The sequence below is a fragment of the Sminthopsis crassicaudata genome, chromosome 1 (assembly GCF_048593235.1).
Source record: "Sminthopsis crassicaudata isolate SCR6 chromosome 1, ASM4859323v1, whole genome shotgun sequence".
Taxonomy (NCBI): Eukaryota; Metazoa; Chordata; class Mammalia; order Dasyuromorphia; family Dasyuridae; genus Sminthopsis; species Sminthopsis crassicaudata.
Genome location: NC_133617.1, coordinates 274,612,448 through 274,637,156, shown reverse-complemented (window position 1 = coordinate 274,637,156; position 24,709 = coordinate 274,612,448). Strand labels below are relative to the sequence as shown.

The 24,709-nt window shown below is 33.3% G+C and overlaps 1 protein-coding gene across 1 annotated transcript in view; it reads right to left on the bottom strand.

Moving 5' to 3' along the window:
• Window positions 1-24,709, bottom strand: part of SGK3 (serum/glucocorticoid regulated kinase family member 3) — a 102,210-nt gene that overhangs the window by 58,321 nt on the left and 19,180 nt on the right. The window contains 3 exon segments of the mRNA XM_074278811.1: window positions 10,427-10,499; window positions 16,513-16,596; window positions 22,328-22,548. Of these exon segments, the coding sequence (XP_074134912.1) occupies window positions 10,427-10,499; window positions 16,513-16,596; window positions 22,328-22,405 (235 nt within the window). The 5' untranslated portion in view covers window positions 22,406-22,548.

Sequence of the window (24,709 nt, the reverse complement as noted above, 5' to 3'; positions counted from 1 at the left end):
TAACTATGAAATTATATAGTGAATTACTCTACAATGCTACTTAGCTTTTATATAGTGCTTTAAAGTTTATAAAAATACTTTATCTTGTTTGATATTCACAACTTAAAAAGTAGGTGCTATTATTTCCCCCATTTTACATATGGGAAAACTGAGGCTGAAAGAGATAAAGTATTTTAACTAAGCCATATAGTTAGTAAAAAAGAGTAGCATTAAAACTTCAGTCCATCACTTTCCACTATACCAACTACTTTATACCTGTTTAGAGATTATCTATTCCAAATTACTCAGCATTTATTGGTAAAGAAAAGAATGAAGAAAATAAGCATTTATTAAGTACCTACTATGTGCCAGGCATCTTCTTAAGTACTTTACAAATTTGATCTCAATCATTACCACTTTATGGATGAGGCAAACAAAGGTTAAGTGACTTGCCTAGCATCAAGAAGCTAGCAAGTGCATGAGGCCAAATTTGAATTCAAGTCCTTCTGACTCTAAGCCTGGTGCTTTCTCTATCTCTAAGCTGTGGCTCCCAGCTGCTTCTAATTAAGGAAAACTGCTGTTTTGATGTAGCATCAAAGATCCAAACCAAGGTTTGGCTAAACAGATTGGCAATAATGGTGCTGGTCTCAGAAGACAGAGAGCTCATACCTGGACTTAGCTGGGAGGATTCTGTGTCATTTCAAGCAAGTCATTTTACTGTTTCTACCTACCTGCTCCTTACCCATCCAAGTTCTTATATGAATCAAATAAGAACAGATATCACAATCTTGTAAACCTTTTACCACCACGTAAACACCAGTCATTATTAGTCATATAAATTCCACTAAAATCATTCTCCAACATTTCATGAGGATACCAGGTTAACATTTGTGCCAAGAGTCATCCTGAGTCACATCAACTTGGTCAAACTTATAATGGGAGCTCACTGATAGATTCTTCTATGAATTTTCTAATCTTCCAATAAATATAATCTGAAGGATGAATTTTTCAGCCTCAGAAATTCTGAGACAATTTATTGTTGTGAATAGTTACACTCTATTTGAGGAAGGAGGTAGTCATAATGAAGAAATCAAAGTTCCCTAGTATCGTCATATTCACAAAGATAGAGAAACAGAACTTCTACAAAGTATAAAAGGATTTGGGGAGTTTTATTTATGAATTTGAACCTTATTCCAGGTGTCCTAATCTGATGCTCTGGAGGAAATTTATATCTCATGCACCTGCAGCTGACAGGATCAGGCTTAATCCCCAGAGTGCCCTTTACTGGCACCTCTCCCCCATGATCCATTCCCTCTACTCATCACCTTTTGGAAGAGAGGAAGGGCACCTGTGTCTGGGAAGCTCCAAGCAGGCTGCAGACCCTCATCTAACTACAGACCAGTGAGTGCCCTCCACCAAATAATCATAGTTCCTTCCCTATCCCCTCCACTAGCCTACTCTCTTCCAAGGAAGAGGTCCCCCAGAGGAAAGAGCAAACAGACCAGGCTCTTCTGCAATATCTTCACGAAGTCTGAGCTGCCTTTGTCAATTTCCAAACTCTATTCTCCCTAGCTTTCTTCTTTTTTTCCTCCCTACTCTTGTAATAATTAAACATTGACTAGTTAGAAGAAAACTCTCCTCATCCCCTTCAACATGTTTTTTTTTTTTTTTTGTTTTTTTTGTTTTTTTTTATGTTCATTCTCCTCACTTTATTTTACCCAAGTCCCAGTCTCAACCATTGTTCTAGGTCTTCTGGAATGCTCGTTTCATTTTGAACAAAATCCCTTTCATCTGGGATCTCTTTCCCGCATGCTCTTTTCATCTATTACCCTCAGTGAGGCCTGGCACCCCTTAAGAGATCTCTTCATGCTTGGTCCCTCTCTCCAGCACTAACCACCTTCTCTCATATACCCTCTTCCACACTGCTCCTGGAAAGGAAAATAAAATATTCCTTGTTCTTCACTATTATTTCCAGATTCTCTCTTTACCTCTTTTATTAAGTAATCTTGAATAGTATTATTGTATACTTGAAGTATACTTGATCAAAATTATGGTAGATATATAACCTCTAGGTTAATCTTCCTTTTTCTCATGAGAGCATCTTCCATTCTTCTCCAACTCCTACTCTTATGTTTATGGACTTTATAGTGATGTAGATGCTCCCAAAAGCTCCCTAAACTTACATTTTCTCCAACTCCTTAAAGCTTATGATTTACTACTTCACCCCAACCACACAAAAAGATGGTCACACACCATATCTCACCATTACCTATAAATATTCTATTCCTCCATTTAGAAACTTTACACTCTCTGACAATAACCTATCACTCCACCTCTGTCTATTCTTCACTCCACCTGAACTACAAATTTTCAACATTAATATGTTCTTAAACCAATATCCTTTTTACTTTTCTCTTTTTATCACCAAGTCAACCCAATCACAGTTTCAACCCTATATTGATCTCTGCTCTTGAATCCCTTGTTCCTTTTCCCTATCTCTGGCTCTTCACTTGACAAAACTCAGTCTTAAATATTATTCCTACCTTCTTCCACTCCATCACATGAAGTTGGAGAAAATCTCATGGTCATATTACTGAGCACAATATAAAATCAATGGGCCCACAGAACAGGAAATTCCAAACTGTTTATTTCCTCAGACTGTCCCAAATTCCTCCCTGGCTGAGGATTTGTCTTTTCCTTTGCTGAAAAAAATGTAAGGTTACTCAACATGATACCCCTCTTTTTTCATTCTCTTCATTGCAAAATTCTTTGATTTCACTTTCCACTCTCAATTTCCCCCATTCTCTAATGAAGAGATGGTCTTTTTTCTTTCGACTGTACCGGTGCACTTGATCTCATTCCCTCCTACTTTTAGAGCAGAATGAATATTCAAATACCCTTATCCTTTCTACAATCTCTAGAATCTTTAACCTCTCACTATTAATGGATTCCTTCCTCACAGTTCTCACAGTCCAAGTATACCTCATCCATTACAAACCTTTGCTAGATTCTACCTTTCTTTGAAGGTGTAATCCTATATCTTGTCTCTTTTTCTCTCTCAGCTAAATCTCTGAAAAAATGATTATACTTCTTTTTACTCCTCAATTCTTTTTAATCTGGCTTTTAATTTTATCACTCATTTGAAATTGCTCTCTCCAAGGTTATCAGTGATCTCATTAAAAAAAGTTTTACTGATATCCTTTGTTTTTAGATTGCTTAAATTTTCCTCTTCTCTCCTTCCCCCTTCTGAAAGTAATTCTATATAACAAAGAATTTTTTTAAGATTAAAAAAAAAAAAACCAATACCCTCATCAATATATAAAAAAACTCCAAAAATATATAGTGTTCCACACTTGTGGATCTTCCAATTCTGCTAAAAGAGTAGGTGAAAGTATTTTCTTCTCTCTCTTCTTTGGGGGCCATGGTTCTTTGGTTTCTTTGTGATTCCACAGCCTTCATTTTCTTTTCCATATTATTTTATTGGTATCATTTGCTTTCTACATCAGAATTTCTTCTCGTAATGCTTCCCCTAATCTTTCTCAGACAGGCAATAGTATTCTTAAAAGGAAAAAAAAGGAAAAACAAAAACAAAAACAAAAACAAAATGAGCAAACCTCTACTGATGAATGTAAGAGCATGCATTGCTATAGTTGGAAAACTTATATAACATTCTATATCCATGGGCTTCTTATGTCTGCAGAGGAGAAAGGGGTTGTCTCTTCATGTCTCTTCACTAGTGCTAGGTTGTTCTTTATAATTTTGCAACATTTATTTACTTATTTATTTGTTTATTTATTTATTTTAGGCTGGGGTTAAGTGACTTGCCCAGGGTCACACAGCTAGGAAGTGTTAAGTGTCTGGGACCAGATTTGAACTCGGGTCCTCCTGAATTCAAGGCTGGTGCTCTATCCACTGCGCCACCTAGCTGCCCCCAACATTTATTTTTTATTGTTTTGTTGGAGGTCTTTACATCTACATTTTTCTGAATTATCCATGCTTACTTCATTCTGCATGGATTCATATTAAGTCCTTCCATGTTTCTCTGTATTTATCATATCCATAAATTCTTGAAGCACAATAATACACACATCACAGTATGCTTAGCCATTCCCCAAGTAATGGACACCTCTTTACACCCCAGCCTCAGGTATTTGCTACTACAAAAAGGACTACAATAAATATTTTGGAATATGTGAGAACATACTCATTGGGAAATGTCTAGCAGTGGAATCTCTTATCATTTCATAGTAACCTTATCTATATCATTCCAAATTGTTTTTCAAAATGGTTATGCTGACTGATAACTCCAACAATGAGCCACCATTCCAATAATAACTTCACTTCTTTTGTTATCTCTGTAACAGTAGGTATGAGATAAAACAGCATGATTATTTTGATTTGCATTTCTCTTATTATTAGTAATACAGAGCACTGTATATGGCTGTTAAAACTTTGCAATTCTTTGATGATTTATCTACTGAGTTAAGATTTTTGGTTCATGTATCTGTAATATCTATACATCTTGGATATTTGACAAACCCTTATTTGATACAAAGATTTTTCTCATTAAATCCCTTTCCTTCTTCACCTAGATGAATTAATTTCATTTGTGAAAAAGCCTTTCAATTTCAAGTAACCCAAATCATCTATTTTATCTTCTGTAATTGCCTCTATACTTTGTTTAAGAAAATGTTTCCTATCCATAACTGCAAAATATCTGATTCTTTATCTCTTCCAATTTTTAAAAAATGTGATCATTTAACAGGTCATATATCTATTCTGAACTTTTTGTGAAATGTGTACATTGTTAAAGATAATTCTGGCCAGATTGCTTCCCAAATGTCTCAGCATATTTTTAAAAATCAAATTGGGAGTTTTTCCTAAATGGGAGCAACATTAGATTATTGAGGTCCACCATTTCTATTTTGTTAAATCTGTAAGACTTTTCCATTGATCTACTTATCTATTTTTAACCAATACTAATTATTCTGACAACTGCTGCTTTATAATATATTTTGAGATCTGGTAATGCTATTGTCCCTCCTCTCAACTTTTTTGATTTTTTTCCTTGACATTACAGATCTTGTTTCTCCAAATAAATGTTCAACATCTATTCATATTTATGATAAGCTAGTATATTTCTTGACTTGTGATGTTATTCCATCCCAGTTCTTTAGTACTTTATCTTTCCTTGGTTTAGGTATAAGGACTAAATGAATCTCATAAAAGGAGTTTTGTTTTAAGAATAATTTGTGTAGTACTGGAACTAATTAATCATTAAAAGCTAGACTAAATTTTACTGTGAATCCACCAGGACTTTGTTTTTCCTTTGTTAATTCCTTTACAAGTTGAGGAAAATGAGGCAAAAAGAAGTCAAATGGTTTGCTCAAAGTCACACAGTTAGTGTTTGTGGCCCCAGCAGAACTCAGATCTTCTGGACTCTACATACTTGGCTGGATTACCTTCTTTTGCTGTTAATTCATTAGAATATTATTTTATTAGAATTTTTTGTGTTTTCCTGAGAAGACAGCTGCAATTACTTTAGTCCTTGTGCATATTCATATTTAATTTTTTTTTTTATTTAAAAATTTTTAAAACTCCAGAAGACTGGAAATACTATCTAGTTTTCCATTTTGTTGGTCACCTTACCCAGAAATCACAATGAGTATTTACAATGAGTGTTCATTCCCAAGTCCAGACCTTTGTTCAATGAGGGATTTTTTTCTCAGCTTTGTGGCATCTGACATTGTCGAATAATCCATCTTCTTAGACACTCATCCCTCTCTGAATTTTTGTAACATCATTCTTTTGGTTTATGTGCTACTAATCTGTTCCCTTCCTGGCTTAGTATCCATATCATAGTCCCAAACTGCTGTTGTTACCCAAAGCCTCTTAACTTTTTGCCTACAGTTTCCCTAGTGGTCACCTAACTCCTGAGGATTTTATTATCCTGCCTATATACATGACTCAGACACAAAGGTCCAGCCCCACCCCTCTACTTACTGTACCCTTGACCTTCTGTCCTGTATCATCAACTGTCTATTAAACATTTCAAGTTATATCTTGGGGGAACATCTTAAAAGTTCTAAGTGAACATCACCTTAAGATGAACATCATCTTTATTCCCAAACCTTCCTTTTTGTAGACTTAACTAGTTCTAGAGAAAACACCACCACTTTTTCCCATTCTCTTTGACTTATGTATACTTTGATGCTATCCTGACCTCTTGTCTTTCCCTCACTTCACATGTCTAATAAGTTGTCAAAAATTGATCTTTCAACTTTCACAACAGCTATCAAAGCCAAGTCTACTCTTCACTTACAGTTACTCTTTTAGTTTATGCCTTCATCACTTCATGCATAGACTATTGCACCAAAATCCTAATTGTTATCTCAACTATAAGAATCTCCTCACTCCAACCCATCTATCTCACACACTGTCAGGAATTTTGTACTGATCATCTCACATACCTGGAATATAATTCTTCCTTATTTCTGCTTGAGAATTTCTCTTTTCAAGACACAGCTCAAGCACCATCTTCTACCCGAAGCCTTCCCTGATTCTTCCTCCCTCCCAAAATACCTTGTATTTAATTTCTTTGTTTATATTTATATTTATCAACTTTATGTTATCTGTATTTTATAAGTACTTGTCATCCTCCCTATTAAAACATAAAGTAGGGATTGCTTCATTTTTTTGAATATATATCTCTAGTTCATGGCACATAGTAGGTATTAATACTTTTTAGTTGACTGACCAACAATTGGGAATTTATTTTACTGATATTGAAAAATGAAAGATGCCATACTTGCTATGGTTCACTCTTTCATATCAAATTAGTAAGTATGCTGAAGGAAATGTAATGCTACAAAAGAAAAACATGATCCTGTTTTGACGTATATGCTACTTTCTAGTAGTAGTTAATAATACTAAATTTAATGGTTAAATGACTAGGTCTTAGAAAGAGAGGAATCTTTACTATACAAAATGGCCAATTTATGATATTTATCTGAATATAGGCTGATATTCTCAAATATATCCCCCAAATAAGATCTTCTTGAAAGGAAACATATAGGTATATACAATAAAAATACAATTACACGTAAGCTTTAATAACTTACAACTGCATGATGACTTTAGAACACTTTATATTTAAATTTGAGCTTTAAGAAAATCACTTTAACAGCCCTGTAATGGATTAGAATGAGCCTTGAGGCAAAGAGATCAATTAGAAGGCTACAGCAATAGTCCAGGCAAGCAGTAATGAGAGCCTGAACTAGAGAGGATCTTGAGTGAAAAGAAGAAATGCAAAAAAGAGATATCATGGAGATAGAAATAAGAGAAGAGTTGAAGAGAACACCAGTTTCAAATCAGAGTGAATGGAAGAATACTAGCCCCACTGTCAACAAAAGGAAAATTTAGGAGAAAAGTAGATGTTAGGAAAAAAATAATAAGTTCTGTTTTAATATATTGAAACTCAGATATCAATGGGACATCCAATTAAAAATGTCCAACAAGCATCTTTCCTTTATTTGATCCCATAAGCACTTATATTCCTTCTATCCTTACAATATTCTAATTTTTATTGTCTATATACATTTATTATCCTTACTAGACTTTAAGACCGATGAAGATAGGCATTGTTTTATATCTACTCCAGCATCCAATGCAATGTTTTACACAGACAATATGTGTTATAATTAATGTATGAATGGAAGAGCATCGTTCCAGAGATCTCTAAATTTTTCTGGTGCACTGACTTTGTGGCATAGCTTGATCACCTTTGTGCTATGGGCTATCAAATCTTTATCTCAGATCTCGGAATTTCTGCATTTCAAACTTCTTACAGGGCATTTACTTTGGATGTCTTAACTTCAAACCTGGTATTCCAAAATTATATTCATCAATCTTTCTCTACTCACAGCAATTTTCCTATTTTCTGTTAACAGACAGACTTGAAACCTCAAAATTATCTTTATTCTTTTCTATCACCTCTACTTCTGAGGATTCTTCTCTGAAATCTTTCAAATTGCTCCTTTTTAATTCCCACTGGAACAGCCCAAGGCTTTTAATAAACAATTGTTTCATTTTTGTTCTTATCAAATTTCTGCTCCAATTCAACCTCCACACCACCTCCACACTAATCTTTCTCAAATCCCAATTTTGTCATGACACTTCCCTGCTTAAACATTCCAATGCTTATAGAACAAAATCCAAAATCCTCAAACAAATATTCAAGGCTTTTCATGATGCAGCATCACCCAGTCTACTGAAATTTATTTTTTCCTGTCCTGCTTTTCATATAAACCTTACCTTCTGACCAAATTCCCTTTCTGTCCCCCTTAACAGAGTGTTCATTCCCAAGTCCAGACCTTTGTTCAAGTTATCACTCACTCTTCAAAACTTTTCCTTCCCTCCTTTTTTCATCTCAATCCTACTGATTGTACAAAATTTAGCTCAAACCCAACTTCCTCTAATAGGCCTTCTTTCAATCCTAGTGCCCACTCCAATCTCTCCTTTCTCTAAGTTCCTATGGTGTTTATTTGTGTTACTCTTTCTGACATATTTAATCATGTATTATCTTGCATTATTATCTGTTTGGAAATGTGCATGTGTTTGTATACAGAAGCACACACACATATACAAGCAACTCTCCAAAGCTGTAAATTAAAGAAAAGTTGCCAGTAGAAATAATTTCCTACACTAATAAATTCCCAAGTCTGAACAACAACAACAAAAATACAAAAATGTATCTTTTCTTTATATCTTACCTTTCTAGAAGATGTTGGGTTTCCAAAGAACAGGGACCATGGTTCATTTTTTTTTTTTTTTTAATTTCCAGCAGTAAGGAAAAGTTCTATACTTTAAGGGGACCGTACCTTGGAGCCTTGACTCCAAGAAGGCACAGATTAAAACCAGACCTAACTCACTCCTGTCTTTAATTCTATTCATCTGGAACTAAATCAGTTCTAATAGAGCAATAATGAACTGAACCAACTACACCCAGGGAAAGAACTCTGGGAGTTGACTGTGAACCACTACATAGAATTCCCAATCCTTCTATTTTTGTCTGCCTACATTTTTTATTTCCTTCACATGCTAATTGTACACTGTTTCAAAGTCCGATTCTTTTTGTACAGCAAAATAACTATTTGGACATGTATACATATCTTGTATTTAACTTATACTTTAACATATTTAATATGTATTGATCAACCTGCCCTCTGGGGGAAGGGGTGGGGGGGAGGAGGGGAAAACTTGAAAGAAAAGGTTTTGCAATTGTCAATGATGGAAAATTACCTATGCTATGCATACAATTTTTGTAAAAATTAATTTAATTAATTAATTTAAAAATTATAATCATCTGACCAAGTAGTTGGATGTTTCCATCTCCACTTAGATCCTTAACATTTATTGTTGTTTCAGTCATGTCTATGACTCTATCTGAGGTTTTCCTGGCAAAGACGCTGGTTTGCCATTTTCTTTTCCTTATCTCCTTCTTATTAAGGAGTTGAGCAGAGTTAAATGACTTGTTCAGAATCACATAACTAGTAAATGTCTGAGGCCAAATTTTAACTCCTGACTTCAAGGCTGGAGCTCTATTCACTGTACTACCTAGCTGCCCAAGTCCTTAAAGTTACCTCTTAGTTTTCAGTATCACCCTGAAAGGCTTCAGATTTTAGACACTTAGTCTGTAACTAGGATGAACTTAACATTACATTTAAAGAGTACAAGTAAAGTTAGTATTTAAAATAATTCAACGAGCTAAATTTCCCAACCTAACTCAGCTTCATCCTGAACTTCAACTAAGTTCAGACCTAGCTCCATAAAACTACAAATCACCAAATTTGCCTGGGAGAAAAACACCTACTCTCTTCTCCTTTCAAACTACTGTCTCTCTTCTAGATGCTTCTGACTACTCTTAGCTCCCAAAATTGTATGCAATTAATGTTAATTACTGTACTATATATCTTCCCCAGCACCATAAACACTATGAGATAAATATGCATATAAGATTTAGGTTAATATTCAGGATGTTCATCTCCAAACAGCCCAACGTGATGATTTACAGGAATGTATGTATGTGTAAATGTATGTATGTGTAAATGCAGGTATGTATGTATATGAATACATGCAGGCATGTATCTATATGCACACATGTATTTTAAAAATAATAAAAGTAAGTAAAATAAGCATCTCAATAAATACTGACTTAATGGTTCCCAATGTCTACCTAAAAAAGGTAAAGCTATGATCATAAAAGTATATAGTATGGTTCTAGCTCTCAGAAAGATAGCTAAATCCTGCTATTGTTTTTCACTAGTCATGTGATTAAGCTATTAAAATTTTGCTGTATGATTAAGTTAAACTTTCCTTGAATATATGATTGTTAGTTAATAGCTGAGCTAGTTTTTGGCAAAATATTTTCCATTAAATCATTTCTTACCTGGATCAAAATTATCACCAAATATTCTTTTGGCAGGAATCTTCATTGTCATAGTTGGAAATTGTTTCTTTAGCTAAAATTTTAAAAATAAAATTACATGCACTAACAATTTTACAAATCAAAAAATTCACAGAAATTAAATCTGATTTTTAAAAATCTTTACCCTAAGGTATCTTTTCTTATAGATATGATCAGTCAGCACACAGTAATAAAATGCATTAATACTAAAGTCCGATCCTAGCAAGGAGGTGACTCATTCTTGAGTACTAAACCAGCAGAATGTAAACTGAGACAGATTCTACTTGAATTGAAAAGCTTTTAGTGGAGCCCTAACAACAGATGAGGGCAGCTTTCTGAAGTTGATCAAACTATCTAAAATGACAAGGGCAGTTCCCAGAAGCCTTGCTACTTGGTGAGGAATTCTTTGCCCAACCCAACCACAAAACAAACCCAAAATTGTGCTCAAGTCTTATCTGATGCCTTCACAACCTTTTGTTGTGACTGAATGGGGGATAAGACAACAGGACTTGTTAAAATTCACATAGTTCTTAGACTGTCTATAAACTTTAATAGTTAATAACAATAAATTCTATCCATCAAGAAAACATGTTACCTATGTTTTCTTTATATAAATTACAGTAGCTTTCCACTGATGACTTTCTGGTGCTTAGAATATGGTAGCCTGGCACGTAGTAGGTATGTAATAAATGTTTACTGATTGAGCATGAATTCTTTTATTTTGGTTGCCTCCTTATTTAGTTTTCACAAATTAGCTTGTTAATATAAATTAGTGTGCAAGATTACATATTTTTTACCTTACCAATGCATAGAGAACCTGATCTTGAAAAGAAACACAAATTTTGGTTATCTATAAAATGGGGATAACTATAACTTGTACTAGCTATCTTCAGAATTAGTGCAAAGATAAGGCATGATGAAAGTCAACTGGCAAATTATAAAGCTCTAGATAAATATGAGCTGTTATAAAGTAAAGATATGAGTTTCTACAATCCAAAGGAGATTAACTATAATTCAACTAGCAACTGAAATGTGAATGTAGCATTTTTTACTTTTATTTTTGTTTCATGTCTGAAGTGAACATTAATTTCTGATTTATGGGAATCTTGGTCAAGTTTGACTTGTTTTTTTTTTCCATTAATCACTACTATGCTGATATCATTTCTCATTTTTCCCTCTATGTTGTTATTGTTGTTTGTCCTTCATTCTCCCAGAGTACCATGACATCAAAGAGATGATGCTATAACATACAAGTAAACTGAATTAAGTGAGGGAGGCTGTACAAGATCACCTGCCTCACTTACCCCTCCAATGCCATCTGGGTCCAGTGGCCAGATAGAAATAAAGAGGGTTAGAGATTCCCCTGATGAAATGGGAGCCTTTCTTGGTTGAAGGTGTTCAACAGGTCTCAATTTGACTGAGGCCACACCTATTCAGTGATTAAGGCTAGATAGAAACTGAGGCAAAGAATCTCTTCTTTTACCTAGTCAAAAATTAATTAAATAAATAAATGAATGAATGAATGAATGAATCTGGGAGGGGAAGACCCTCAGGGTTTCTAGCTAAAACAGAAATGGCTGCTATTTACATTTAATATGAGAAAATCAGGACCTAAACAATGATCAAATGGGGCTTAGCCTAGGACCCACTGGCAGCCAATCAGAATCAGATTGGTTTTGGTTTAAGGCATGGTACTTAAGAAAGAAATCTAGCCAGTAAATACCAAGATATCTTGAGAAGGTTGTCTTTGATCTTAAATACTGAAAAAATCCAAAAGATAAAAGAAGAGAAGGAAAAGTAGAAAAAGAAGTAGGTGCAGAGAAAAATGTAAAGGAGAAACAAAAAGATATACAAATGAAGCAGAAAAAAAGAGGTGGAAAAGGAATGATGAAAATAGAAATGAACTTGGCTCTCATAAATAAAATACAGAAAATAAAATTTTTAACAATATTTTCTTTTAAAATGAAAAAGAGAAGCCAAATAAACTATCTACTTCACTATGGTCAGTCACCCTAGCCAAGAACTGTCACACAAAGAGATCAAAAAGCCACTATCAAAGATCTTAATGGTAGTAGTTTTCAAACTTGATACCATATATGAAATCTGCACTGGTAGAATGTTCCCACACCAAGAATTCATTACATCAAAAAAATCAGAGGTCCAACATGTATGTGTATCTATATATGTACACTGATATTATGTATATATAAATATACAAAATAAACATAAAATTCTAATTGTTATAGGTTTTTCTTAATATTTTTCCCACCTGAAAAAAACCTAGAGAAATTTGTCATTTCCTAATTTATCTCATTTTCAATATAAAGACAAAAATTTTTAAAAAATCTTTAGAGGTTCTAAGAATACCCTGAAATTACATTATCTCTAGCAAATATATACATCTATCCTTCAAATTTAACTCAAATGAACTAAAAATTATAAAAGCATATCTATTGCTTCAATTTTCCATTTTGTTTCAAGAAAACAGCTTAAACTACGTTATTCCTCTTTAAAATACATTAAATTTAATCAAAATCAGTCAACTCCTTCGAAAGCATTTAATAGAGGAAGATAGGCATACATGCAAAATACTGAGCAGTAGGATAATCATGACCCAACTTCCAAGATTTACTAGCACCTCAATCATTTGAATGTATACAAAGGACTTTCATGATGCAAACTTTTTTATATTCCAAAGCTTTAGTAATTATGGACCCAATCTATGGAATGCTAAGAAGGCAGAGGTTGCAACATCTAGAGAATAATTCCCAAGTTACACCTATACAAATATATTGGATGATATATGCAAGGGTAAGCTGGAAGCAGGGCTGGTGGTGCGATAGGCACTTGAAGCTCCTGGGCCTCGGGCACTGAAATGTCTCCATTTAAGTCAAATGCTAGTAGTGATTTTATTGCTTTGGCACATATTATTTCCTGTCTCTTTCTCAAAAAACCTGTCTGCTGCAGCTAGGTTGCCTTGCCTGCCCTAAAAGTAACAATTGGTGGAGATGGCAGGTCACTACTCCACAGGAGCTTTATATGCAAAATCAGCAACTAGGCTAGAATGGCTGGTTCAATGTACATAAAGAAGAAAATTAGAAAAGCAGTAAGGAACAAGGTTGTAAAGAGCTTTAAATATCATATAATTTCACATAATATCAGACAAATATCACAATAAAATAACAGAAAAGCACTAATTTTCTGAGGGAGCTCAGAAGGATGTGATATGGTCAGACTATACTTTAGGAAACTATGTAGAAGACAGAATAGAATGTAGCAAAACCCAAGGCAAGGAGACTAATTAGGAAACTATTACACTAATCTAGGCAAAAAGTGGAAAAGGCCTATATTTTTTCAGGTAGTGGGGCTCTATTATTGGAGACTACCTGAGATATGAGAGCCAAAGTAATAAGAATTAAGAATAGATTAAATGTGGGTTCAGTGGAAGTGAGGAAAAAAGGTGATAAATCTAAGTGAACTGAGAGTGGTACCCTTGACATTAATAGGGAAGTTACTAAGAGAGGTGAGTTTGAAAAGAGAGATAAGAAGTTCTGTTTGGAGTATGAAGAGTTTGAAATGTCTACGGAATTTCCCATTATGAACTATCCAATAGGAAGTTGATGATGTGGGAGAGGAACACAAGATAGAGACTATACCTGGAGATTGCACAGATATCCATACCCATATCTAATCATTTAGATATTCATAAATGAACATATAGGAACAGATAAGATCACCAAGTGAGATGAGATAGAAAGAAAAAAAAAGAGGGCCCAAGATAGATCTTGAGGGGGGACAATCACAACCAGTGGGCATTACATCAGAAGAATTGTCCATTTCTAAATTTCTATAATAAACAATTTTAAAGAAGTGGAAATGGAGTTGCTATAACTGGACTTACCATATTCACCTTTTATTCTAATTTAGGATTTATCATGATTATTTCTTGAAATAATCAATGATATGACTTCACATACTCATCTAATTCTGAAATGATAATTCGGTCTGTAACCAGTTTCTTCCTGTCTTTTAAGGTATGCAGTACTCAGTTTCTCCCCTCTCCTTCCTTTCCTTCTTTTCTATCCTCTCTCCCCACCTGTCTATATTTATCAGTACCTTCTAACTCTACTTGAGGAATTTATGATATATAAGTATGAGTCACCCAAGCAGTACTACAACCTTCTGGATCCTTTATTTTCTTGGTAATGAACTGTACTGTCCAGTACAGTTTGTTGATATTTCCCAGTACCCACTCATTCTGTGCTTGGGTAACTAGGTATCAAGTAATTTGTTGTCTTAGTCTGGAGGATCTTATTAAGTTCTTCATGTAATTTCTCTATTTCTCCACTCTTTGTAACATATTAAAACACATAAACTATAACATATTCAAAGTAGTCATTTTGTTTAGCGTATTTAGATGAGCAAGCAATCCATAAAATTGTGTTTTTAAGGAACACAAGACTAGCTCCAACAAATTATTCACCTCTCCAAGGACATCTTTCCATTTACCTCCAAAATCTTTTTCAATTTCATTTATATCAATATTTTCATATGAATTATGGCTTAAGTCTACATCAGGATATCAATTTATTACTCACTGGACAAAAACCTGCACACTAAGAGTACCATCCATTAAATAAATGTTTATAGCTCCAAAACTGTGATTCTTGGTATATTTTCTTTTTAGCTATTCCACTGCCATCATAGAACAATCAATCAATCAACTTTTAGTAAATACCTACTATTTATAGAGCACTGTACTAAGACCTGCAAATTCAAAATGAGGGAAAAGAAAGTCCCAGGCCCTCAATAATCTTACAGGGAATACATAAGACCTAAAGAGTATTTTATATTTGTCAATTTCAGGGCTTATATTTAGGAAAAGGAATCAAATCACCCCATAGCCAGCTTTCTGATTTTAGGTCTGCCTACATCTAAATTGGCTCATCTGTAGACAGCAGCCTTTTATCAGCCAATATTTTAAGTCTTTCCATCTGAAGGTGTCAGAAAAAAGAAAATTCTAGCTGGCATTGATGTTGCACTTTTGAAATTTACAAAATTCTTTACAAACATTATCTTATTTGTTCCTTATAACCACTCTGGGAGATAGGTACTAAAGGTATTACCATTCTTACTATTTTATGGAGGAGCAGAGAGGTTTTCACTTTTTAGTGGTCACACAGCTAATAAATGCAATGAAGCTTTAAAGCCTAGATACCTTTTGAGGGCAAATCCAATGGTCTTTCAACAATGCCACACAGCATTTTAATTATACATAAATAAAATTTAAGACTAGAGACATGATGACTATTGTCTTAACCCTTAAGTGAAATAGATTTCAATAGCAAAAACACTTAGTTGTGACAAAAATCATAGTGCTAATTTAAAATAGTTCTCAATTTAAAATAAAAAATAGTTGCAACATATTTGGACTATTCCTTTACTTATTAGTATAGTTTATATACTGCCCCCCCATTTTAGAAGATATTTGTACCTATTAATCCCTAGGTTATGATTAATATTAAATGAATATGAAAACAGATTTGCAGATTTTAAATAACAAAAACCCTCAGTTATAGGGGGCAGGTGGATGATAGAGGGAACTTTCAAAGAACTTCTGATAGTTGTTTATTTCACGTATGTCAAGTCCTTTATATTTAAAAAAATGAGACATATTTAAATGCAAACTGAAGTGGTCTCACAGAAAAAAAAAAAAAAACCTAAGTTCACAAAGGATGTTTGGGCTCATTTTAGACTTTATAAACTAAACAAAATATTGGATTAACCAAGTAATATTATAGTAACAATTACCAGGGGAATGGTATCTCCTTGTAGCCTTGGATATTTTAAGCTTCTGAAAGATATTTCAAATGATCTTGTGACTAAGTTAGCATAATTCATGTTTTTTTTTTATTATCAAGGGGCAATTTTTAAATGAAATATCTGTTTTTGTTCAAAAGAATAAGCATTATAATATAAATTAAACTCAAATAAATACTTTTTTGCTATTGGAATTTCCTAAGATGATTTTTGTTTTAATTGAATTTTATAGACAGAATCTTACTCACTGTGTTATAAAGCTTATCAAATTCAGCATATCTCCTGAAGACAAACCATTCATTCCTTCCAACTGAAACTAATACTTTATAAACCTGTAAAAATAAAGGGAAAATCAATTTAACTGCAAACAAAAAATGCCAAGAATATCCGATTTACCAAATCAAAAAAAAAAAAAAAAGCCTATTAAACCTATTAAATCACTTTAATTTTCTTTTATCATGCACAAGCTCAAAAGAAATTATTATTATATAAGAATGGAAATTTTTCAGTGCTTTAAAATGCAAAGGTTGTAGGTTTGTAGAAACTACAAAGTTTTAAACACAATAACATTATTCACTTAAAAATAATATACTTATGACTCAAGAGAAAAGTATTCTCAAAAAAACCCTGTAACTGTGCACAGATTAAAATTATCTTCTAAATAAAAGCTTTAAAAACTTTTTAAAAGCATAAATACTTTTTGTTTCTCCAAAGTTTTGGCTGAGACTAGGTTTCAGATTTGGGAGGGGAAAGACAATAATAGTTCGAATATATTTTAGTTTCTAAGCAAGGAAAGGGGAGGTCAGCACCACTCCTCTAGAAAGCAATTAGTAAAGTTTAAGAGTAGGAGAGTTGGGAGCATTGTGGACAACATTGTTCTCTCACATGAGAATCTCAGAAAATCAAGGAAGATAGAGAACTGAATGGAACACTTTTCAAGTAAGTCTTCACTAGCAATGAAAATTCTATACAAGTTCAGAAAAAAATATCTTATCTGATGAGTTTTTCCAGTATCCTTCATTTAAAATATCCTATTTCTTTCCAATTCAAAGACTTCTTTTTTCTAAAAATCTCCAATATTCCATTCCTCATACTAGCAATCCTATATCCATATATTCCTAAAAATAGGGTAGACATGATATGACATAGAGATATGAAGAAATTGTTTATATAGAAAACTTCTTTAGAGGTAAAATTGAAATAAATACCCCCTATTCTTTTTAACAATAGTATTTTCTCTTTACATAATGTATTGTAATCTATAAAATTTATTTGCAAGTATTAATTATTTTACTTAATCTTCAAAACTACCCAGTGAGGTAAGCAAGAAAGGCATTTTGTATTTATTTTACAGATAAGAAATAATTCAACAATTCAACAAATATTTATAATGTGCACATTAAGTAAAAGGACTAATGATTAAAGAGATAAGTACAAAACCATTCTCACCTAAAGAGCTTATATTTTACTAGATAATATCTCCAGTACATAAAACTAGGTTCAGAAAGGTTAAATGCCCAAGATCAGATGTTAATTAAATAGAAGCCCTGGAATCCAGGTCTCCTAATTTTCTTCATGTACCAATATATCATCAATTTCATTGAAAAAAAAATCCTCAGAAAACCACATTGTATCAACACATATAAGATATGGATGGCCTTCAAAGAATTTATGTTCAAAAATACATATAAACATAAACCCATTGTAGGATATATAATGTGTAGAAAGAAAGATTACATATTCATTAAATATTTAGAAGTGATACAATCTTCAAGAAAGAGAAAATCCAAAACTCTTCAGGATTTTTTTCCCCAGTAATTTTTTAGGCAATAAAGGAAGTGTTCCATTAAAAACTATACATAATTATATTTTAATAATAATAATAGCTAAAAGTTATGTGGTGCCTTTTATGTGCCTGCCACTGTGGTAAGTACTTTACAAATATTATCTGATGCTATTCTCACAACAACTCTGGGAAGCTGGTGGTCTCATATCCATTTTATAGTTGAGGAAACTGAAGCAAGCAGAGGTTAGCAATTTGTCCAGCTAATATAGCTAGGAAGTGTCTAATGCCAAATTTGAACTCAGGTATTTCTGAATACAGGCCCAGTGTTCATCAACTGTGCCACCTAAGGGCCTCTTACAATATATTATAGTACATAATAAAATGTGTAAGTAACACATAATATACAATGACATACTATTTCAACAGACTTATGCTCCAGTCATTGTACTAGCTTCTGGGGTTATAAAGACAAAGTTGAAACATTTCTTGCTCTCAATAAGTGGACAGGTTAGCAAGCAGAAACAGAGCTAAGAGCTGTGGTAGGCATAGAATCAACAAGATCTGGCAAGTGATTAACAATATGGAATAATTGATGAGTAAAATGACACAGAAGTTAATAGCAATCTAGTGTTTGACAAATCCAAAGATCCCAACTTTTGGGATAAGAATACATTATTTGATAACAACTTTCTGGGAAAACTGGAAATTAGTATGGCAGAAATTAGGCATGGACCCACACAACATAGTATACCAAGATAAAATCAAAATGGGTTCATGATTTAGGCATAAAGAATGAGATTATAAATAAATTAGAAGAACATAGGATAGCTTACTTATCAGACTTTTGGAGGAGGAAGGAATTTGTGACCAAAGAAGAACTAGAGATCATTATTGATCACAAAATAGAAAATTTTGATTATATCAAATTTAAAAGAATTTGTACAAACAGAATTAATGCAAACAAGATTAGAAGGGAAGCAACAAACTGGGAAAACATTTTTACAGTTAAAGGTTCTGATAAAGGCCTCATTTCCAAAATATATAGAAAATTGACTCTAATTTATAAGAAATCAAGCTATTCTCCAATTGATAAATGGTCAAAGGATATGAACAGACAATTTTTAGATGAAGAAATTGAAACTTTCTATTCATATGAGTGTTCCAAATCACTATTGATCAGAGAAATGCAAATTAAGACAACTCTGAGATACCACTACACACTTCTCAGATTGGCTAAAATAACAGGAAAAGATAATGATGAATGTTGGAGGGGATGCAGAAAAACTGGGACATTGATGCATTGTTGGTGGAGTTGTGAACGAATCTAGCCATTCTGGAAAGCGATTTGGAATTATGCCTAAAAAGTTATCAAACTGTGCACACACCCTTTGATCCAGCAGTGCTACTACTGGGCTTATATCCCAAAGAGATACTAAAGAAGGGAAAGGGACCTGTATGTGCCAAAATGTTTGTGGCAGCCCTCTCTGTAGAGCCTAGAAACTGGAAAAAGAATGGATGTCCATTAATTGGAGAATGATTAGATAAATTGTGGTATATGAATGTTATGGAATATTATTGTTCTGTAAGAAACAGCAGGATGAATACAGAGAGGCTTGGAGAGACTTACATGAACTGATGTTGAGTGAAATAAGCAGAACCAGGAGATCATTATACACTTCAACAACAATACTGTATGAGGATGTATTCTAATGGAACTAGATATCTTTGACAAAGAGAAAATCTAATTCAGTTCCAATTAAGCAATGATAGACAGAATCAGCTACACCCAGAGAAGGAACATTGGGAAATGAGCGTGAACGTTTGCATTTGCATTTTTGTTTTTCTTCCCAAGTTATTTTTACCTTCTGAATCCAATTCTTCTTGTGCAACAAGAGAACTGTTAGGTTCTGCACATATATATTGTATCTAGGATATACTATTAACATATTTAACATTTATAAGACTGCCTGCCATCTAAGGGAGGGGGTGGAAGGAGGGAAGGGAAAAGTCAGAACAGAAGTGAATGCAAGGGATAATGTAAAAAATTACCTATGCGTATGTTCTGTCTATAAAAAGTTATAATAAAAAAATGACACAAGTTATAAACCCAAGTGACAGGAAGAGCCAAAAAAGAAACAGGGAAGATAAGAAAAATGGGTAGGTTAAAGCCAATGAGTTCTCTTTTGGACATACTGAATTTCTTCTGTTAAGTATAATTCAAAATGTCCAGGGGGCAGCTGGTGATGTAGAACCAAAGTTTAGGAGGAACTGGAGAGCTAGAAATTTACATTCAAGAGTCAAGGGCAGAGGAAATTGATCTCTGATTTTTTTAAGCTGACAAACTATGCTTAGTAGGTATTTTCTTGGTTTTCTCTTGGTAGCAAGGAGGGGAAAACTAATTAGCTAAATATTAAGTCATATCAATGGAGCACCACAAGATCAACATGCCATCAGGAGATTTCTTAATTGTCTCAGAGTGAGTTAAGGATAGGAAGAATGAACCAGTGAATTTAATCCAAAGAAATGGAATAGGAAAAACAAAAATCTGAAAAGAAAATGGCATTTCCTTCCGTGAGCAAAAGGGCAGTAGATGCAAAGGTATCTGGCATACAACCTAAAGAGAATCATACACCAGGCAAGGCCTGGGGGTGGGGTGGGGTTGTATTAAGGTTTAAGCTAGCCCAGTCAGTTAGAGAGTGGAAAAATTTCATTGGTAAGTAAACGCTTCTATGTTTCTCATCTTTTTGTCTTTTTCTGAATTCTCATATTCTCTTTTTCATTGTAAATTTACAGTTCTTTAAAAGCTGGCCTCTTCCTACCTCTCTAAGTCTCTCCCCAACTTGTCTTCTGTTCCCACACAAACATAACCTTCTTTCTGCTCTTTCCTTTACATTGTTCCTTCCTTATGTTCTTATGTTCTCCCTCCTCATCTCTACCTTTTCTATTCCTTCACTTCTTCCTTTGAGACTTAGTTCAAAGATCACTTTCCTCAAATCTTTCCGGATCCCCCTCAGCTGCAAAAGCCTTAATTTCTTAATTTCTGTTCATGTATCTTTTGTCCCTACTTATTTAAATACTGTCTCTCCATTGAAATACAAGATCTTTGAGAGAAGAACTACCTTTTTGCCTTTCTTTGTATCCCTAGCACTTAGCACAGTGTTTAGCACATAGTAAGCATTTGTACAATGAGGTAAGTTAAAGATAAAACAAAATGGAAAGGGGAAATAAAAAAAGCAAAATAAGACCATAGCAGAAAAGGAAGAAAGTTTTTAAGGATCTGGCATAACAGTTCTTTGAATCCATAAGCAAAATCCAGAAAGCTCCACTGGGATTTTGTAACCAGGTGACTTAAAATTTTAAAAATTAATTTATTACTTTGTTTTTATTAGTTTTTAATATTTATTTTTATAAGATTTTGATTTCCATTTTTCCTCCCTTACTCTCCTCAACCCTCCCCAACACAGTAATCAATCTGATATAGAAAATACATATACAATCATATTAAACATATTTCCACATTAATCAACCAGGTAATTTTAATAAGAAGTAATAAGGTGAAAGTTCTATACAGGTTCCAAGAGCTATGAGCCCAGACATCTGACTGGGTCAGTGAGGTTTGGATCCCACATCCTTTGAAAAAATTATTATGACAGTATAGCGAATGAAAGAAAAGATGCCAGAGATAATGCCAAGAAAGAAACAAAAAAAAATCTGATAACTCAGGATTAGTTGAAAATGACAATACATTTTCAGGAGTTGATGACTTCAAGGATGAAAGTGCCAACAGTAGAAAGAGAAATGCCAAAAACAAATGTTGGTTACAAAATAAAGTGTAAATTGTCCAACTACAAATCAGTAAATGTCTTCCTACAGATTCTCATTTTAACAGAGAAAATGTGAACAATGTCTATTTCAAGTAGGAAGAAAGATTACCAACAAAATAAAAAAGACAGGCTTATAAAAAGCTTCTGTTGATGATACAATTTTGCATAGCCAAGTCCCCATTTGACTTCAAAAAAAGGAGAATGGCATATGTTCCATTTGTATTATTATCAAGAAAGTCACAAATATATGCAGTTGAGCTTTGATTTCTAAAGCCTTCATTCTTTAGCTAACACTAGCAAAATGCTACTGCATATTCTGAGAACTATGTTGTATGTTGCATTAGACAAATTAAGAAAGGATTATTTACTTGTAATGAGACAATACTTGGACTATAAACCATAGTTTCCCAAAATTTTATTTTCCAAATACTTCAAGTTAATATATATACTTACAGTGAACCTCTTTTTTTTCTCCCTGTGTTCATCAGAGCTTGGGATGCTAACACTTGGGCAGCTTTCTTTGCAGTCCATGGTACAGCCTCTTTTGGGTTAAATGTCTCAAATGGACACGACAAAAAAAGAGTCTGAAGAAGTTTCCAATATTATACAAATTCAATAATACAGATCCAAAACATAAAGTTTCTTGGGAAAACATTCAAATTCCATCATGCAACCTTTAACAAAAAGAAGAAAAAATAGAATTTAGCAACATTTAAAAAGTACTCTTATGTTCTATCTTCTAGAGGTATAAGGGTCTTTTGGGGGACCATGAGACTAGACTCAGGTCATATGTAAGTGTTGAATGCCAAAGGAAGAAATGATAGAACATAGGTAGCAGTTAGAGATTTCTGAAGAAGGAATTAAGATAATAAAATTAGTATTGATTTTGTTTGATCTACAGAATTTTCAGGAAGAGACTAAAAGTTGGAAAAGTAGTTTAAGAAATGATTGAAATAGTCCAAACATGAAGAATGTAATAGAAATTAAGGAACAGATAAATGAGAGAGCTATTTTAAAAAAAAATTTCCACAGGATATGGTGAGACTATTTCTAACCTTTCTAAACATTTATTTAAATGTTATTATAAAGGAGTAGACTAAGAAAAGTATACCAATGACTGCAACAGCCAACTCAAGAGAAATTGTTTTGAAGCTTCTTGGTGAGTAAAGAAGACACAGAGGATGATTTTAGGTTTGCTTACACTGAGTTGATATATGATATTAAATTATATGCATGTTCTATGTTGAAAAACACAGGAGCAGAAACTTGATGAAATATCTAGATTTTAGTTCTCAATATAGAATAGTAATTGTTAAAATCTAGCTAAAGGAGAGAGAATTGTTGAACTAAAGGAACAAATATGGAATAAGAAAAGCAGTTAGGAGCTAAGTGAGAAAAAAATCAAAATATCAAGCTGATATAAAATATTTAGAGATTCAGATTAAATACAAAATACTGCATAAAGAAAATGAAATCAAGAAAGTTCCAAAAAGAAATCAAATGCTTATAATACTGAAGACAAAGAAATAAAGATGAAATAAGACAGCACTCTTAGATTTATGTCTAAGACATAATAGAACAAGACTATAAAACTATAATTCAACAGAGATACACTAGAAGACATTGCCAGAGGTTACAAAGGGAATAGATGGTAAGGATATGTAAGTAGCAGGAGACATTCTGTAACGAAGAAGAAAAATAAGACAGTATTTAAAGGGCAATAGGATTAATAAAAGGTTTTCCAAAATGGGGGGAAATCTGAGCATATATGAACACTTAGGTCAGTAGGGAGGGAGAACCAGATGAAGAAAAATAAGGGAACAAAAACCCTCAGGAATCTGAAAGAAATACAATCAGGATGGAGGTCTATCATGTATTTGGGTTGACGGGTCAATGTGAAACTTAAGTTAATATGATAGATGTCAATGTAACTGGGAAAAATGCTGCAGCCACACCCTCACTTGTAAGGTTCTATATCTGTAGCTGAGGCACTCTCCAAGGTGGCAGGACAAAGTTGTATGCTACGATTCCCAAGCTAGAACTAGCCTAGGGTCAAAGAGATTCACCTATCTTTGAGTCAAGAAATCTTAGGACTAATCAAATCTCTAAGGATTGCTGGTCCTAACCTGCAAAACAGAAGCAGAAGAAAAAACTCTTGGTTAAGACAACTAATTGTCTCTGTTGAACTCAAAAAAAAAAAAAAAAAAAAAAAAAAAAAAAAATCAGGTTCTCACTTGAATGCCTATAATGATTCAATAATACTTGTATTATCAAAAACCTTTGGACATTTCATTTGGTTTTGATATTCCTACTTATGTAGCCCTCTGATTTGTTAAGGCATGTCATGTGATATATTACAATTATCTCTTTGTCTCATCACCTTAGCTCCTGAGAACAGGGACTATTTCTCTTATCTAAACTCTGTCCCCTAACATGTTATTCTGTCCACAGCAGAAATTTAATAAATATTTGATAACTTTGTCCTGATAAAACACAACATAAACAAAAAACAAAACAAAAATACAGATCAATATCCTTAATGAATACATAAAAATGTTTAATAAGATATCAAAGGTTACAGCAACATATTAAAAAGATTGCACATAATAACTAGGTTGGGTTTATACTAAGAATGCAAGACCAGCGTAAATGTAATAAACTATATTAGTGACTTAAATAATAAAAACCATATGAATTATGGAGATGCCAAAGAGGTTTTTCACAAAAGATAACTTCCATTTGAATGTTTCCTTAAGACAGTAAATAATGTTTATTTAAGACCAAGAACCAATATCCTATTTAACAAAGAAAAGTAAAACCTTTCTAATAGACCAA